This window comes from Osmerus mordax, chromosome 10 (genome assembly GCF_038355195.1).
Source record: "Osmerus mordax isolate fOsmMor3 chromosome 10, fOsmMor3.pri, whole genome shotgun sequence".
Lineage (NCBI taxonomy): Eukaryota > Metazoa > Chordata > Actinopteri > Osmeriformes > Osmeridae > Osmerus > Osmerus mordax.
In genome coordinates this window covers 15,310,926-15,329,335 of record NC_090059.1, presented here as the reverse complement: position 1 = coordinate 15,329,335, position 18,410 = coordinate 15,310,926, and the positions used below count along the sequence as shown (strand labels likewise).

Genomic DNA, 18,410 nt, shown 5'->3' with positions numbered 1-18,410 from the left:
CATTCTTCATACCTTGCCTTTGTGTACTGTTCTCTAGGCATGTCAGTGCCTGTCCCCCAGCCTCTCAGAAAGGATCTCCTCTCAGTACAGAGGATGTCAGATTGATCAGAGGTATAATCCTTCAACTTCCTTAGATGGCCTGTGTGTGTTCCCTCAAGAGGGCAGTGTTTGTACAAAAGGAGCTTCAATCTTTCAGCACAATCAAGGTTGTGATTTCAGGGATGCCAAGACTCACTCCGTCCAAATAGTTTTTATGCAAACCAGACATTGGAAATTCATTTATAGTTAAAGTATAAGCCAGGAGACGTTATCAAACAAATCAAATCGAAGAACTATTTGCTGTAAAGAGTTGGTCAATGCATTCCGTTTTCCATACAAAATCTGTGATTACCGATACATTTACTAAATCATCAAAGGATACAAGAAATATTTGCATTTAAAAGTAGCAACTGTGTTGAAGGACAGTATGAATTTAACACAATCCAAATAAAACAACTTCGAACACACAGGAATACTTTTGACACGTTGCAGATGAATCAAGATAAAACAGCGACAGAGATGCACTGTCTCTCAGCGTTCCCAAACCGCGCGCAGATGCACCTCTCCAAGCGCGCGCCCACCTCCCCTACAGTTTCTCAATGAATTTGGCAATGCTGGACCCCTCCCACTTGGTGTAAGCACTTTAATTGTTAGGTTTGAAAACCGTGGTACTTAAATAGCGTGAACGCCTCTTGGAAGGTTGGAATTGGGCACAGTTGTCCCTAAGAGCATTTTTCCGACGTTTTCCAGCTCTATACTGTCGACACGTACAGATAAGGATGCAGGTGTCTCTCGCGCTTCTCGTCTCCAGCTCCATGCTGCTGTTGCTACAAGGATGTTGTACGGCTGTGCAAGGATGGAGGGTACTAAAGAACGATGCCACGGAGAACATACCAGAATTCACAGGAGAAACACAGACACCCAAGGAGCCAATACAGACATCTAATAATAATACAATGAATAGAGCTAAAAACGGTGGAAGGAGATCGTCGGTGAACACACCGACATATAGTGAGTATTATATTATACAATGTTTCCTTTCAATATCTGAATTACATTTTGCTCATATCCATTATGTTTAACCGATTTTGACACTGCTTAAAAAAATAGATTTTTTTTCAAGCAACAGAAAAAAACGGATGCCTAATTATGCGCGCACAGACGCTTAAATAAACTTTCCGTCTTAAGTGTGTAAAGTATTTGCTTAATTTCTTAAATAAATCAGTATCACCCTGGGAATGAAAATTGATAATATTGCATAATTGGTAATATGGATAGTTTATAGCAAGTAGGCTCTCTTTTAGGCACATTTAATTGTAGCCCTCACTGCTAAGCATTATAATGCTTACAGTTCAGTATTGCGGAACCTGTGGAACAGATTGGTTTTAATGGAATTTTACGCTATTCACGAGGACATCCTATTCCAGACACATGGTCGTGGTTTCATCCTCACACTTTTTGAGGTGATACACATTAAGTCAAGATAACATTGTCCTCTGTGCTATTTCGTCCTCATTCAAATAATCATGGTCTGCCAAAAACAATTTAATTGCAACAACATGTCTCTACAATATAAAAAAGCGAGTCTGTTCTTAGGGGATATTTGGAAATTGCTTTTTTAAACGCAACACTGCTTTTGAGAATGACTCCCACCTGTGGCTAGTCAAGGTTATGCTGTAGTAATGCGTGGCCTGTATGCTTGAGTGAAATATCTACCTTGCTTCATAAATTCAACATGCACTGTGAAATATTCCCTCAGCATTTCCTTTATTGGATCACGTCCATCTAGCAATATTACAATGCACGTTGCTATAATGGCTAAAGAATTACGGTCTACAAAGTAGATAACATTTTAGAAACTGCTTTAGGAGAAAATATAATTTGAGTTATTTCAACTAAAAAGTATCGTATATATATATATTCGTATATTCAATTAATTAGTTAATTGTCAAACGTCTTGTAATTGTTGTGACCAACAACAGTTAATCCTCAGTGGGGTTGAATGAGCATGTATTTGTATGTATTTGTATAATCATGGCCAGTGCAGAGTACGACCCCATTTAACATCGCTGAGATGCTACAACAACTTCTGTTGGGTCATGACGTGTGATAAGAGCCTTTATTGATGTACCAGTCTCTCCTTGTGGGGCGCTGAGTCTTCCCATGGTCCTGTTGAGGTCGTAGCAGAGACGATGACCCCTGTCTGGCTCCCCTCCAGCTCCCTCCCCAGGCACACCTCTCTGAGCGAGGGAGGACAGCCCTTCTGCTGTGACCACAGAATAACACAAGATCAGGTTCTCTTGGCCAGAAAAAAAAGGAAGTAATCGTACATAAATCCTTTGTTCGCCCTTTTGCAAAGAAAGCCACTGAGGAAAACAGATCCCTCTCAGAGTGTATCGTTTCTTAACCGACACTTCCTCTGCCATTTTACACACTGCTTGTAAAAAGAGAGACGATAACTCATGCATATGGCCGTTAAAAGGCCCTGTGGCAAAGCGTTGGATTACCAGTCATGCTCTGAATACCATCTCCAAAATATAGTTTGGCTGATGACCGATATTGTCAAATGTTTCATTACCAAATGTTAACAGAGAAGCATCCAGTCTTCACATCCTTGCTCATGCTTGCCCATTCTGTACACCAGCTTTTTTTTCCGACTTAAATCTCCATTAGGTTTGATTGAGCCGTTTCATGGCATTCTGCTCTGGCTTTGCTATCAGCTGATTATTACCAGCTGTAATTCCATGTCAAACCTAATCGCCGTGCACCAATCAAATCATGCATCAAAGTCTGTGTTGAGTCTCATGGGGCGAGGCCTTAAACAAATGTGCAAATATTGATATTAAGATAAATTTATCAAACGTACATGACAGGTACATGTTATTACAGTATGTAAATACTTAGGGTGAAGAGGCCTTGTGTGGACACGCTCAGTGTGTTACAGAATGCCCTGCAGAGCTGTGTGCTTGGCTGAATGGACCTGTGAACATTTGATATGAATTAAACTTGCTCTCAAGTACAAGTTTTCAACTCAGAAATATGTACCAAAACTCTAACGAATCACTGTATGCTCCGTGGAAACTTAAAACCAGGCTGATGTAAGCACAATTCTGACAAATGCTGCCACTTATTCCACTAAGACACATCTGTAGTTGTTGAATAGCTTAAGACCCGAAGCCCCTCAGGTTGGTGGGAAGCGTTTGCATCGGAGCGAGTCCTCGACTGTAACCCTGCTCTCCCCCTTCCCCCCCTGCTCCCCAGGTCCCTCGGAGCTAAGCTGCAGAGAACTGCGTTCCACGCGTTACATCACAGACGGATCCTGCCGAAGTGCCAAGCCTGTCAGGGAGCTGGTGTGCTCGGGCCAGTGCATGCCCGCCCACCTCCTCCCCAACTCCATCGTCCGCGGCAAATGGTGGCGAAGCAGCGCCTCCGATTACCGCTGCATCCCTGCCCACTCCCGGACCCAGAGGGTTCAGCTGCAGTGTCCCAACGGCAACAGACGGACTTACAAAATCCGCGTGGTCACCTCCTGCAAGTGTAAGCGCTACAGCCGCCATCACAACCAATCAGACGCCAAGGAGACTCCCAAGCCGCAACGACGCAACAAGAAACACTCCCGATTGGCCGCCAAGAGCCGGAACGAGAACAACACCCCGGTGCAGCTAGGCAACTCGTACTGAGGATGCCACAGTCCCTTGGTTACAAGGACAGAGACCAAAGCAGACACTCTCACACCACAAGTACACGTTACACACACTCCAACACAACTCCTTCACTGGACGCAGGAGAAGCAAAGACGTTTCAACAAAAAAGGGATTTGTAAAATATTTTGTTGGACTGATTTGAAAACAAATGCGTGTTTATCAAGAGACAGGCACTATACTTTTGCTGCCCATTCTTTTGTTTTTTTAGAATTTTGTATAGATATTTGAGAACTTTTTATTAGCATGACCAAATGTGGAGGCCGAGAAATCCAAGCAAAACTATGTGACTGGTCAGAAGACTTGAGTTGAATTTTCAGCGCCAGTTCACGTGAAGGTCTTGGAAGGTCCTGTTGGACTCTTAACACGGATTGAAACCGCTCTAGCGCAGTGAGAGGTGTCCCAAAGGCTCGAAATCCACCTGTGAAAACACCCAGAGGACACACCACAGCGCTTGTTAAAGGTGGAAGGTGTATCTCAGCTCCAGCCAGTTGTAATCCATCTCTGTGAGGCTGGGTGTAGGGTAGCACGTGTCGACCCTGGGGGCTCTCGGGCTCTGGAGACAGGCTGCTGACAGGCCAGAGAGGCCCTTCTCTCCGGCCCGGAGCAGCCAGCGCCTCTGACAGGCTGGGGAGCACCTCACTCAGCAGGACTCTCCCACGGCGCTCCCTAGTTTGTCAGTTAGCTAGCTAGGCCTCTCTCCCACTGGCCCTGATAGAGAGAGGGCAGGAGCGAGAGGAGAAATGAGGGGACAGGGAGAGAGAGCTAGACGTAGAGAGGGAGAGGGAGAGAGAGGTGGAAAAGTTGTGTCAGCACTCGCATGGCTTGGGTCCCTGCGGTCAGAGAGGCACTGGGCATTCCTGTGACTTGTCTTAATGACTAAATGAGCCCATTCCTGTGTTTAGGATTTGAGCATTAAAAAAAAGCCATTTCCTCTAGACTTGGTTAGTTCCTGTTTGTTGGAAATAACACAAAAAGGCCCATGTGTGGAGGAGGCCCAGCAATTGTGCCGGTTTGTTACCTTGAGGTAGAACATTCTCTGTCAGATAGCATTGGCAGTCATTTACCCATAGCCCAATCCATTATGTTAGCCTGAAGCATTCACTTCACTTGACCTCCTTCTCTGAATAGCACAGACAGGAAAGATAGGAATTAAATAAAGAAATCTGAATTGTTTTGTCTGTTAATATCTCACGTGTTGCAGACAGGAAATTATATTTGGGATCAAAAGGTCCAATGCCTACTTTCTCAGCTATACTATGGAGTTGCTTATATTTACAAAATGAAGAAATATTAAAATGTTTCCGTCTATTATTTTCATTCCATTGTTTCCACTCATATTGCTTCCTTGTTTTGGTTTGATAAATTGTACGGACAATGTTTGCTTCTTTTTCAATTGTGTGTTTGAAATAGCAACTGGAATTGATTTTGTCATGCAAGCATAGTTGCCACATGTAGTCTTATTGTACGTTGTGTACCTGTGTGGTCTTTTAGAACAGTACCCCCACATTACAGGGTGCTAAGAGAAGGGAGAAGCATACCCACTCAAAGAAGGACTGTTACAAAGAATAAACTGCATATTTATTTTTATTTCCACATTTAAATTATTTATTCGACTTTTTGTAGTAAAAGATAGCCATTATTGTCATATAAAATGATAGTGACTCTGAAACCAAATGAAATACTGTACAGTACATGAATAAACTAAAGGAAGATATATTTGAAAGACGTGTTTGTTGTCATTCTTCTTTGAATGGAGGACTCTGAAAGAGCCTTTCTTTTCTTTCTGTCAGTACCTGCACGCTAAGCATATCTCTCAATGAGTCTCAAGAAAGCAAATAGAAGCAATTAGGAAGTTGAGGTTTTGTACCTCTTTGGAATGTCTGTCTGAGTGCTCAAAAGGAGAGGAAGAGGAGTCTACAAAAATAGAAATTCAAGCATGAGTTGTCCGTGGCTCAGTCACAATAGCAACATTGCTTTGTTCAGGAGTGGATACTAGCCATAGCCATCATTCAACCCCTTTCTCTCTGCCTCGCCTCGCTCAAGACCTGAGCTTCAGACTTTGAAAAAACTTGGAGCTGAAAACATGTCTTTCCTCACATTACCTCAAGGCCCTGTGTGTTTGTCATATCTGGAGCAAACTACAATACCACATTTATTTACTCAAAGGTATATAACGAGGAGTTCCATGATCCAGACGCTGAAATGGACAAAACTAAATGAGGTGTTTATGATCATTTTTATCTGCAAACATAATTTTTTATCTTTGTGACTGGCAAATACTGCACTAACTACATCTCTTAGGGGGATCAAACATACACAAGCGCAAACACAAAACGGAAAAACCAGCGGAAGAGAAGTAAGTGCCAATGGCCAACAACTGATATTTGGTTTCACTACATCATCCAAAACACTCACTCATTATGTCATGCCAAGGTATGTCCAAAAAAGAACAGGCATGACATGTTTTTACTCAAGCTGTTAGTGGGGAACAATTTTTCCCAGTAATTCAAGAACACATACTTAAGAGCAGTAAATGAGTACTACCTAAATATATCGATGGGGACAAAGCATCTGCCCTGCGTTACTGTGTTCATACAGGTCATTACTCCACTGCGACCCAACATTCACCCATGTAGGCCCTGGGAATACAGAGGTGGAAGGAAGGTCAGACTTCATCCAGTCCCCTGAACGTAGAACACATCTACAGTAACTTCACTGGACTGCCATACGAGGGGCGCTGATGAGGCTTTTGACGCCAGGTGCGAAAATTCTACTGGGACCAACCCTATTTAAAAAAGCATGAGACAGGCAATGATTTGCTACACACAAATCAACTTTAAAGGGTTCATAGATAGTTCCTGATTGCCTCATGGCATGTACGTCGAATATTTATAGAACTGACAGAGTTTTATAATCCCTATAAATGATGACCGATTCCCCAAGTCACAATGTTGAGGAAAAGCTGATATCTACAGTACACATATAAAATGTACAACATACATTTCAAGAAGCACTCTACACTCTGTGTTTAGTTCACCTTTCAAACCTCTGTTTCTCAAGCTAATCTCTATGTTCCCAAACATGAGGGCTCTCTTGACTTGCGTGTTCAACAGACAATGCTAATAAGCTAAGACCACTCGACATTGCGCCGCCTCGGCACGTTTACATTTGCTGACTGGAGAGGAAGACGCATGTAAAACTCAAGACACTGCGTGTTTAAGACCCGGCTTCCACTTTGATGTCATTATAATGGAATAGTAAAATATCCAATTTCAACAGTGTGCTGCACTGTTGTTTAACTTGTGCCAGAAAGTGCTTCAGAAATGGCACTCAGTTGAATGATCGTATTCACTGTCAACACAGATCCCACTGAAGTCTTGCCAGACAAGAATGAAAAAGTCAAATGAAATAGATTGTATATCACTATAAAGATGCTGAAGTGATAGTCATGTCTGTCTGCTAGTGGTCTCCCTGTAGCAATCAGTCAACCAGCATGATGACAACCAAAACGAAAATGAAGCTGGGAAGACAGTTGTAGCATGTGAACCTTTACACCAAGTCATCTTCTAGACACCAAGCCCACACCCCCAGCTCCTCAAATTGAAGCAAAGGCCGTGATGGATCTTGGAGGTATTGCATTTCCGTTTTGGCACCCAGCTCGTTCCGGTGGTTTCATTCCATTAACTTCAATCCAAACATCCAAAAATATCCTTTCTTTTTTTCCTGTTCTTGAACCTGGCTCAAAATAATCGAATTTTCATAGAATAATCTTTGCTGAACTTTGCTTGAAACTAATCAGAAAACAAGGAAACTAGCATACCATTTTGCTTACGTCAAACACGGCATAGACCTATGACTGGAGCACAGTGAGCCACTCCACAGTGCAAGACCAAACAAGCCGGAAGTTTAACATTGCACTGACCATATTTCGGTTTTACAAGCCTCAAGGCACCACTGAACATTAGGTCTATGCTAGACACCAATGCTCCTTGAAAACAGTCTTTAACAAATTATGTTTCCTGTTTGTCTGCCGGAACACAATTGCTTAACAACGTTCAATGATTTCCCAAAGCATTTGTAAATAGCGGATACGTGTTTACCGAGCAAAGAACATTGCTAATGCAATACAGGATTCAAAACGTTGTCAAGGATAACATGAACCTGAGATTCCATTACAGCCCATCAAATTCACCTCTGTGTTCCCAACATCAATGGTGTCCGGGAACGGATATTGTTTCATACTTCAAGTCCAGCACATATGGAATGTGACAGATGTATTTGGAGACGGATGTTTGTGTTTCTCTGACCACTCCCTTATCAGGCCATGTGGCCTAATAGCTTAAAACAAATGTAAACCAGAAGAGGCTTTTGGCATCGGGCTGGATGGAAAAGGAGAGAACAAATTTAACTAATTGAACCTTGTCTGTGGTCAGTTGCAGGAGAAGGAGGATTTTGTTTCAGAGAGCTTAAAGAGTAATGGAGAGCAGCGAGGGGAAGGCCGGGATCAGGCCAGAAGCAAGACGAGAGATGTCCTCTCAAGTTAGCTTCAGCGCAAACATGCACGGTGCAGCAGTTAACAAGTTGAGTTTGGTGAGGAATTAGCATCGACGCTAGGTCATGGCTGTCAAGTGGCTACACAATTACCAAGGGCAGAGGAAGTTCAGAAAAGCACCAAAAAGAAGCAAGGCACGGTTGAGTACGAACAGATTTCCAGAGATGGACGGTAGCATCACGAGGGTCAGGGACCTGCAACGAGGCATGCAAGTCCATGCCAAGAGGTAAACATGAGGAGAGGAGAGTCCACCATATGTGGAGAGGACAACAGGAGGTGGAGAGTAAGAGAAACAAACAGAAACACACAATTAGGAGACAGCAGCACTCCAGGGAAAGACCAGTTCTTAGTTTGATTGTCACCATTTGGATTCTGAATGATTCCAAAAGCCAAATAAAAATATGATTTGACCAAAAACTAATAAATGAAGCCTACAGTCAGACACGGTTCTAAGCACTGGCAGAAGATGTTTGAGGTTACCATTACTGCTCAAAACAAACAGGGCCAGCTGGGCTTTGAGTCTTGGCCTCCAACTGTGCTTTGTTTGTGTAAAAGTCAAACAGACACCCTTCACATTATTTCTATTCAACAAAAACATGCCAGAGACTGAAGCTGCATGTGTTGGGGCCTTGCGTCTGGTGTGTGTGTGTGTGTGGTGGTGGTGGTGGATGGGGGGGGGAAAGGTAGAGGCCACCTAATGTGTAATGTCAGAGCCTTGAGTGATTTGAATGTATGATGTCATCCAAGGATTTATGGGGGTGGGGGTCCATAAACAGGTGGTTTTGTTAGGTAGGGTTAATTGCTCGGAGCATAGAAGTAATTAAAACTATCTGTAGGCATTTAACACATTTCACTTTTTACCCCTGCTGTCAAACACCCCTTCGTGTCTCAGTTGTATCATACCATATTTTCATTCTTTCCTCTGCCCTCCAGATGGGAGATCAGCCCATACGACGGGTGCAGTTTGACCCGTGGAAGAAGGGGGGAACAGCTGCTGAGAGAGCATCTACCAAGGTCAGGAACGTCATAGAAACAGGCACACCCCTCCCTGCCCAGAGGGGAGGGTTGGTTTAGTAATAACTGACCATGTTCATCATCTCCAAAATATGTCTGTCTCACTTAATGACACTGAGACGTGTCAGCGGTCGTGTCGTGTGCAGGTGGGACTGAGGAAACCTGACTGGTTCTACTTACTGAGTAATGGACAGAATATCACTGCAATTTTGTGTCATGCTCTCCATCTCTGTCTCTGTCTCACTCTCTCCCACACACACCACCACCTGCACGTCTGCATGTACACACATTCTGTGCACACGCACACACACAGTGGTCACCCAATACACTTGAGTTCAGGCATGTTTTCAATAAGTCGACTGAACTCAGCAGACAAATTATACTGTAAAATCGGTGAAATTATTGTTAAAGCTTGTTTCTCTGGAACACACCGATCAATGAATCCACAGGGACATTCTGAAACGGGAGCAAAGTATTTGAGTGGGTGGTAGACAGGGCATGTTAGGGATTATACAGCCCATGAGAACAATATTTACAGTGGTCCTTTTTAACCAAAACCACCCTGAGATTTATACTTTGAGAAAACAGTTGACAGTTACGAATGATTCAAATCAAATCCCTCGATGTCACCATTGCCCGCCACAGCATTATTGATGGACTTGTGGTCGTCTGCCAACCAGAACATAACCATGGAACTCCCTTCCACTTCGCATCACTTTTATGGGCATGGCAGCTGATTCTGGTCATGACAGAGCCCTCTGGATTGGAGCTGGCCTATGACGACACACTTTTGTCCTGGACTTTAATAAGTCTCTGTGGCATTACCTCACCACTCAGCAACACAGCCTTTGCAGTCCTCCCCCCACATCTCAGTAAAGTGCCAGTCCATTGGCTCTCAGGGTTGCTGCGTTCCCCAGAGTGATATCCATGAGACCACAAACACCAGTTCAGTTCCCTGGCTTTACAAAACAGTCCTTAGCCTCCAGAGCTTTGAAGTAAACACTGGTGTTGTGGTTCCCAGAACAACAATGTCCTGAGAGTTGATGACTGACTCGTCAGACAGACCGGTGCCTATGTCAGCTCCCTTCAGATAAAGAGGCCAGAGTCATTCTTCTCACCCAACCACTCTTCTTTCAATCACACACAACCTGCTGACCAATACACATGGAAGCTGTTTTAATGTTGGGCCCATTGGTTATTCTGATTAGACAGTCTCTTTTTGAACCCCGCTTCAAGCAACACAAGCAACGCAATCAGTCGAAAGTGCAGGGGAAATTGTTTCCTCACCGTGTGGCCATTAGTGCACAGCCCTGGAGAGACTGGGGGAGATATCTACAGAATCTCCCTGGCTTAGGAGAGTTTAAGATCAGGATCAATTCAGCTCCCCAGCCCTTATCAGATAACAGAGAGCCTCTGGAATTGTAGAAGTAATTCGCTTACGTTTCCTGCCTAACCCTGGTGCACGTTAACATTCTGGACTCTAAAGGGTAAGTATTCCAACATTCCATCGAGGTGAGGCGCACGGCTTCATCGTGCTTTCTGGTGTGATATGAATCGGTCTGATTGGGCGAACAAGTCAGGCCATATTTTGCCGCAAACCCTTTTCAAAACAATTTCATGCTAAAATTGTTCCCTTCTTTTTTTTTTTTAACAATAATATCTAAAATGATGTGTGGTCAGACTGATTTCAAGACATTTTATTCTCCACACATGTTAGAAATGATAGATGACTGGCCCCATTTTCCAGCGTCTCTCTTGTCTCACTGAGAAAGCGTCTTCTCCAAGCCTTGTGGAAGGGATGAGAAAAGCAGACTGGGGGATGAAGCTGGGCGTGGAAGGATTACCATGTTATGACAGCTAAAGCTAATTGTTCATAAAATTGATGTGGGAGAAAGCACTTCTTGTCATGACACACTCTACTACTGAAGAGGACTTTTTCCACGCTGGAGACGTTAAGGTTCCAGCTCCTCACCAACTTAAATCCAGTCTCTCCTGCCCCCCCCTCCCTGCCTCCAGGACTCCAGACTCCCTGGCTTTTTCACAGGCACTCAGAGCCAGACTTGGTTCACTTGGTGTTGTCTCCACGGCGTGTGGCAATGGCTCCCCTAGTCCTCATATCTGACCCAGCAGGAAGGAACAAGGGGCAAACTGCCCATTTAATACTTCCACAGAAGAGGGAGGGAGAGAGAGATGATTCAAGCAGATGCCTGTCAGATGCTCTGGTGAGCGAAGAGAGGTATATGGGTAATTAACTATGGCAGTAAGCTATACAGAGCTACTGTTTGTAGCCTTGGTGCTTGAAGGTCATAAGACTGTTTTATAGAAACCATATCATGTAATTGACCTTGGCAGGAAAGAAATACTTATTTTTGCAAATTCAAATACACTTTGTTCACTTTCAGTTCAGTTTGAATAATGTAGCTTTTGTTATGGAATTCAACCTTTGCCAAATACAATATGACGCAGAACACCCATCGTGGCCAAACACTTTCTAGATAAATGGCTAAATCACCTGGGATGAGATTTTTATTATATGCTAGATCATGTTTTACAGTTTTGGCAAAACTGAGGTAGATTTTGAAATATACTCGTTTGATGCAAACTGATTTTGTTTTGTCAACAGTTTAAGCTTCCAATATCCACAACTGTTTTGCCTTTTATTACAATGGTCTGAGTTCAATATAAAATTTCACAGTTGAACGAAACACTGCTAATATTATTGAATTGAGACAAAAGCAACACAACTATTTCCTATTGTACTTTTTATCATTACAACGATCCAATTATACAGTTAAAAAAACGTATTTGTAAATTATTCTGGTAGCCCTAAGCAGTGTTCAATTGTAAAAAAAAAAAACAAAAAAAAAAAGATAAATATGTATTATTAATATGTAATTTCTTATATATGCCATTTTGTTTTTAAGTTTTTTAAAGTTTTTTTTTTACACTGTGTCAATGGATGCTATGATCGGAGAAACCTTTCTTGCAGTATGTAGTGAAATTCTATAGTCGAGTCTAACATGATCCAAACTCCATTGTAAAACCCTGCTGTGTCCAACTACCCAGAACTGCATATGACTCCATGACTAGAATTCCAGAAGCTCATCTCACAGTCTGAAGCTCCAATGGCTCACTCAGGACCAGACCACGATACCACATCCATCCCTTCCCCGGGCCTAGCAGGTACCTAGGCAGCAGAGTGCGCAGTTCAAGGGCACGCTCAGAAGGCCAGGATCACCATTTTTATATGAACATAATTCAAAGACCAGACAAAAGTAGTTGTGGTGGTCTGCATTACTTCCATTTCTGGAATGTCCATATTACAAACTGCCATCACTTCCCATTTCCAGAATAACAGTTACAAGCATGTAGTTCATCTCAATGTCAGGTGTTCTTTTTATTCGTCCTCTATAATGACATTCACTGTGCTGTGTGTAGAGAGCTTTCTGCCCCCATAAATAAGGCTGCCTGTTTCATCCATCACAGCCCAGGCTATGTTTGTAGAGCAGAGGGGAGCATGGAGGCCGGAATCCTCCATGTTCCTAGCACTGCGTCCCTTGGGGAACTTCCTTCAGCCATTAAACACCTCATGGCAGCCAGCTCAGATTGGTCCAGCTGAGCCAGAGAGGGCCACAGGCCTCCTCTGGGCTCCCGTGGCCCTTGGGGACACGTCAACAGGTTTTTCATTTAAAGTTTAGTGTGTTTCTAAGGCACTTGAGTCTCCTGATATAAGAGAAATCAAGGCACATCGGTTCTCAAACTGCACGGGTGTTGAAGTCAGATGTAAAATATGATGAAAAGGGAGAAAGATGAGTTCAAATGAAGAGTAAACACTGTATATCACAGTCTAGGAGCGGTTGTATCTTTGGGAGCTCATAACATTAAGGGTAACGAAGACTTTTAATTCCCTGTGATATTTCTTTGGGAAATCTGTCAGTATGAGTAAGGCCAGCATGGAACACATTGGTCTAAATATCCCCAAGTGCTTACCCCAATTACTGTATTAGAGAACTATGGAACACTGTTATTGATCTAATACCACTCATCTCTGAAGCAGCATTATGCAATCATAACAAGTCCCTACTGCTACCTCTAGACTTTACCCATTTCTGACAGTAATTGTGAGGTAATTTCAAACCCTCAGAGTCCCTCACAAAACCATGACAACGTTTATCCTTCGCTAAACACAGATTAATATTGAATGTCAGCAAGTCAGGGAAACCTGGATTCCAATTCTGTTGGGATGTGATAGAGCCTTACATGCCCTTAAGTCATCTTTGGGAATGAGGCATGGTGGTTTTATGGGGGAGCGGAGTGCAGGTGTTGAAATTCACAGACCGGCGTTGTCGATTCCCAAACTTTAATGCGTGCATCTGGCTAATAAACCTAACTAACAAAGAGAAGGCTGGACCCCGACATGCGAGTCAGTGCTTCTCATCACATATCACTTTGTTAAAATTAAAATGAAAAACATAATAACAAAGTCTGGAAACAAACACGGGTCTCTCGTGTCCTAGGGAGAAAAATTCCAAAGCCTTTCCAAGATCATCTAAACAACAGCCACCCACACCCTGCCCTTCACAGCTGCAGGAGGGTCCATGGTTGGATCTCTGAACTCGCCTCTCCCTTCTTAATTAAAACAGACAGCCATTGATACAAGGCTTCCATGGGTTTGAAGCAGCCATTCCATAGTCCAGTTGGCTCCTTAAGAGAGCAGTTGTGGTTGTGTATGACTCACAGACTAACAGAAGAGGTTACTCCCATCTTCATTTCACAAGCCTGGAATTCTGTCTGACCATGGAACTGGGTGTGAAGAAATACCTGACTGAGCAATAGAAGCAAATCAATGACATCATGTTTTGAATCTTAAAAAGCATCGAATACTTCATGCTCAAATTCGAACATTAAAATTCAGATCCCAAACATTCTGTAAAAAAAAAAAATGTTTGCGACTTTTCTAGTTGAAAAAAATATATATCTTAGCTTGCAAGGACATCATTAACCTACAGCATATAGGTCCGCTAATCTCTCAGTAGCACCAGCAGGTAGCACTACCCGCTCAAGAAGGTTGGAACGTGAGCCAGCAGGCTGCAGTGCATTATGGGAAGGAAAACCAACCTGGCTGGACGTCTGCGAGGTAGACAGCCTTGCTGGAAAGCTTTGCTCTGGGCCCTGTCACGCCGTGTAAGAACGTGGCCCTGGTCCTCTGACAGCCTCTATAAGTCTCTAAACCCCAGGACCAGACGGGCCGTCTGACTCTACACAGGTGTCCTCACTTCCTGCCATGGTCCGGTCCAACAGCACACAGACCTCTCTGACCCCCCCCCCCCCCCCCCCCCCCCTTCACTTCCAACTAGGCCGAAGCATCGCTCAATGAGATGTTCACCAGGCACGGAAGGCCTTTGAGGGAGTAACATTGTTCTGTCATTGCCTGTGTGAGAGTGACCACTAGGAGATAGCTGCTTCAGACTGTTCTATCATACAGTGTTCTCAATCCAACAGAGTATAAGATGGGAAACACACACGTCCATTATTCACTCTGCAGAAAGGCCGTGGAGGGAAATGTTAATCTCCCCTCAGGCAGTTGAAGTCTGAAGGCCAGGAAACCCTAACCGGACTTCACCGACTTTAATGTGCGAATGAGAAAATTACAGCCAAAAGTTTTGTTCTACATTACTGGTTTGCAATGCTGTATGGTAATGTCTTTTTCCGTGTTTGTTTGCTATTCAGGTCCAGGAACAAATTGAACTGATGAGCTGAAGATCATGGCATGACTGACTAGCCAGAAACAGCAACCTTTTTCAGAGCACATCGTGCACTCTAAAAGCAGTGTTTATTAAAATCCAAGGCCAAAATTTCACTCTGTTCTTCATGATTGGCTATGATTACACTTACATAACTCATAACTGACAATCAGAAACAAGCCGTGTATTTTATGACGCTCCTAGACTACACACATTTACTTGATAAAAATGCTGGCGTGGCATTTCTCAGTACAGGCCAATGGGCCTGTGAAATAAATCTCATCCAAATCAAATTTTTCATAACACAAACAATCCCTTGTCAAAAAGGAAAAAATGTAAAAGGTTTGTAAAAAGCCATTGCACGAACAAGGCATGCCACAAAGTACGAGAAAACACAAGCAGATCCTGGATAGTTTTAGGTAGTTGATGAAAGTGGTGCAGTCCGTACAAATAGATTAAAATGGACAAAATGCTTTTCCCCTTTGGGAGGCTAAATAGGTGAATAACGTACATAGTCAAGGCCTTGCAAGTTTTCCTGGAGTTCTCCAGATTTGGCCTAATTCCAGATGATCTCACAGGGAGTAAAATGCTTATGGGCACTGCCACCATGGTGGTGTTGGCATGGAGATAAGCCACCAACAGTGTTTCTTCAAAACTCACAATCATCTTTATCATTAAATCCTGCTGTTAAAAGAGACTAATATCAAAGCCTTTTTAACTCATGAATGGTGAACTCTTTCGTAAACCCCTTATAACATATCTCTAGAAGGACGTCAAGAGTGACCCGTAAGAGGATATGGCCGGAGGAAATGTGTTTGATAAGTAGACACGCTTGCTGTTATACAAGAATGTGTAGTCCCAGTTTGAATCATTAATTCTTTACAGGACACAATAAGATTGTTTGAACAGCAGACATGAAAAGCAAACCATAGGAGTCAACATTCAATGAAACCATCTTAGAACACACAAAGATTTACTGTTAAGCTGTAATCGCAGCAAAGAAGAGAAAGAGTCAAAGGAGACAGGAACTCATAAGTGTGTGTGCCATTTAAAACAGCTTCCTCCAGAGAACATCAACAGAGCGCGCTCCAAATGGGCAAAAGCCCTGAAACCCTAGAGTAGCTTAAGGACACCAAGGACCTCCTCACAAACACATCTCTTCCCTTGGAATGAACTATCACAAGTGCATCTGGATATGCAGAACAGGATGTCATTCAATACCTTATCTCGTAGACTCAAAGCTATTCGTCGATCCAGTGGATAAAACCCGGTGGATCCGCGTGACTGGAAGCGATTGAAAGGTGCTGCGATATCCATTAGAGCCGAAGGCTCGGCAGACAAATAGAGCTGGGTGTCTCCAAGGTGCTGATTGAGCGGGCAGATGTTACATAAATTAGGATGAAAAGACATCAGCAGGTCTGACCCCCTCTATCCATGCTTAATCTGCAGCCAAGAGGAGATTTGATTTTCCTTGAAAGACAAGGGGAAAAAGGCTAGGGAATCATTCCACTAAACCCTCGGTTGGCACTCTGGAGCAGTACCGCATCTGCTCCTCCATTTTCCTACAGGCAACTTTGCTTTTCCTAAATGATTTCTAGAAACACGTGAAATCGGTTACCCCGTTCTATTAGTTGGAAAGATTTATGGTTTTATTTCGAAAATCACCCCAATACTATCAAACTTAAGGACATCAGACAGCGAATGGACATTGTGTTTCAAAATCATTGCAATGACTGATTTGCAACTGCAATGAGAGGAATCAAGGTTTTATGTCGAATTTTGAAGTAGACTACCTTCCAATCCATATTAAGTACAGTTGTATAGTTGGTTGGTAATAAGCTACCCTAAATGTGACCCTAAATTCCCCCCTCCAAAAATGCTCTCCTTCAATTAGTAGACAACACAGTTAGGAGAAGTAAACTTAGTTCACAGAACCTGCCCTATCAGTCCTCATTTAGACCGCTGGGGGTTATGAGCTGTGCTGCAAACCTTCGTCTATGCACCTGTCCAGCGTCCTTGGGGACAGTCACCGTTAAAGCCATGCATGGGGGCCTTCTTGTCGTGCCTCATGTATGTTCAAGTGTCTGGGGGTCCTTTCCTAGGTGTGTGTCTCTCTCCAGAGGCCCGATTAAAACAGGCCCAGAGCTCTCAGCTGTGTTTTCTGCTTGTCAAACAGAACCAGGTTTATGGGTGTCATTAGTGTGTGTGTGTGTGACATATGGGGAGTGTGTTTTACTGCCACTGGCTGTCCGTTAAGTCCAGAGATCGTGACTCATCCAACACTCACTAAATCATCAAGGTTTTTTGTACACTGATGAATTTACATTACATTTACATTTAGTCATTTAGCAGACGCTCTTATCCAGAGCGACTTACAGTAAGTACAGGGACATCCCCCCGAGGCAAGTAGGGTGAAGTGCCTTGCCCAAGGACACAACGTCAGTTGGCATGACCGGGAATCGAACTGGCTCAGTTCCGATTCCCTCACCGCTCAGCCACCTGACTCCCAACTCTGGAGCAGGGATATGCTGGTAACTGAAAAGCCCAGGGGGCACCTTCCATACTACTTCCCTTCAGAGTTCAAGATCAGAAGGCTATAGGAGATGTAGAACATCCATGGCAGTGTCAGACCATGTGATCATTGCCTACATTTGCTTGGGGGGGAAACTGCCCAACACTTTGGGTGTTGCAGATTTACACCATTTAGCATGAGTCACTAATCACTCCATTCTGAACATTCGGGGCGATTCCGAGCGAAGTCACATGGGTGAGGCTAGACAGGAGAGAAGGAAGAGCGACAGGAAGCCAGCTTGAAAGTGAATGTATGTGACTTCCTTTTGCTATGTCTGCACCCATATTTTACCATCCGTTTAATTCTTATGCTGACATCAGTCATGACTAAACTATCCATTTCAAATCAATCAACAACATTCTTTTTTGTACATGTTTTTGAATAACTTTAAGAAATTATACATTTGTAGTTCTGATTCTACCCTTACACACAACGTTTTACCTGCAAAATGTTTATTCATTAATGGTGCATTTAATGGGGAGTCAGATGGCTGAGTGGTGAGGGAATCGGGCTAGTAATCAGAAGGTTGTTAGTTCGATTCCCGGCTATGCCAACCAAATGATGTTGTGTCCTTGGGCAAGGCACTTCACCCTACTTGCCTCGGGGGGAATGTCCCTGTACTTACTGTATGTCGCTCTGGATAAGAGCGTCTGCTAAATATGTAAATGTATTTAAAATTCACTTCTTTTGTTGGTGTGGGTTTCCTTACTCATAAATGAGAAGCAGAGCCACTTATCTAACACAGTGAGCTAAACCAACTGAAATCAGCACTCATATGACAAAAT

General features: G+C 43.3%; 1 protein-coding gene across 1 annotated transcript; it reads left to right on the top strand.

Annotated features, from left to right (window-relative positions):
• Positions 1–746: 746 nt before the first annotated feature.
• Positions 747–5,460, top strand: sost (sclerostin). Its single transcript, XM_067244826.1, has 2 exons — positions 747–1,050; positions 3,301–5,460. Exons 1-2 carry the CDS (start codon positions 819–821, stop codon positions 3,717–3,719), a joined length of 651 nt encoding a protein of 216 aa, XP_067100927.1. The 5' UTR covers positions 747–818; the 3' UTR covers positions 3,720–5,460.
• The last annotated feature ends 12,950 nt before the right edge of the window (positions 5,461–18,410 follow it).

Coding starts and splice junctions, on each gene's coding strand:
- sost (XM_067244826.1), top strand. CDS start 819: ATGCAGGTGTCTCTCGCGCTTCTCGTCTCCAGCTCCATGCTGCTGTTG. Junction 1,051..3,300: donor GGTGAACACACCGACATATA/GTGAGTATTATA, acceptor CCTGCTCCCCAG/GTCCCTCGGAGCTAAGCTGC.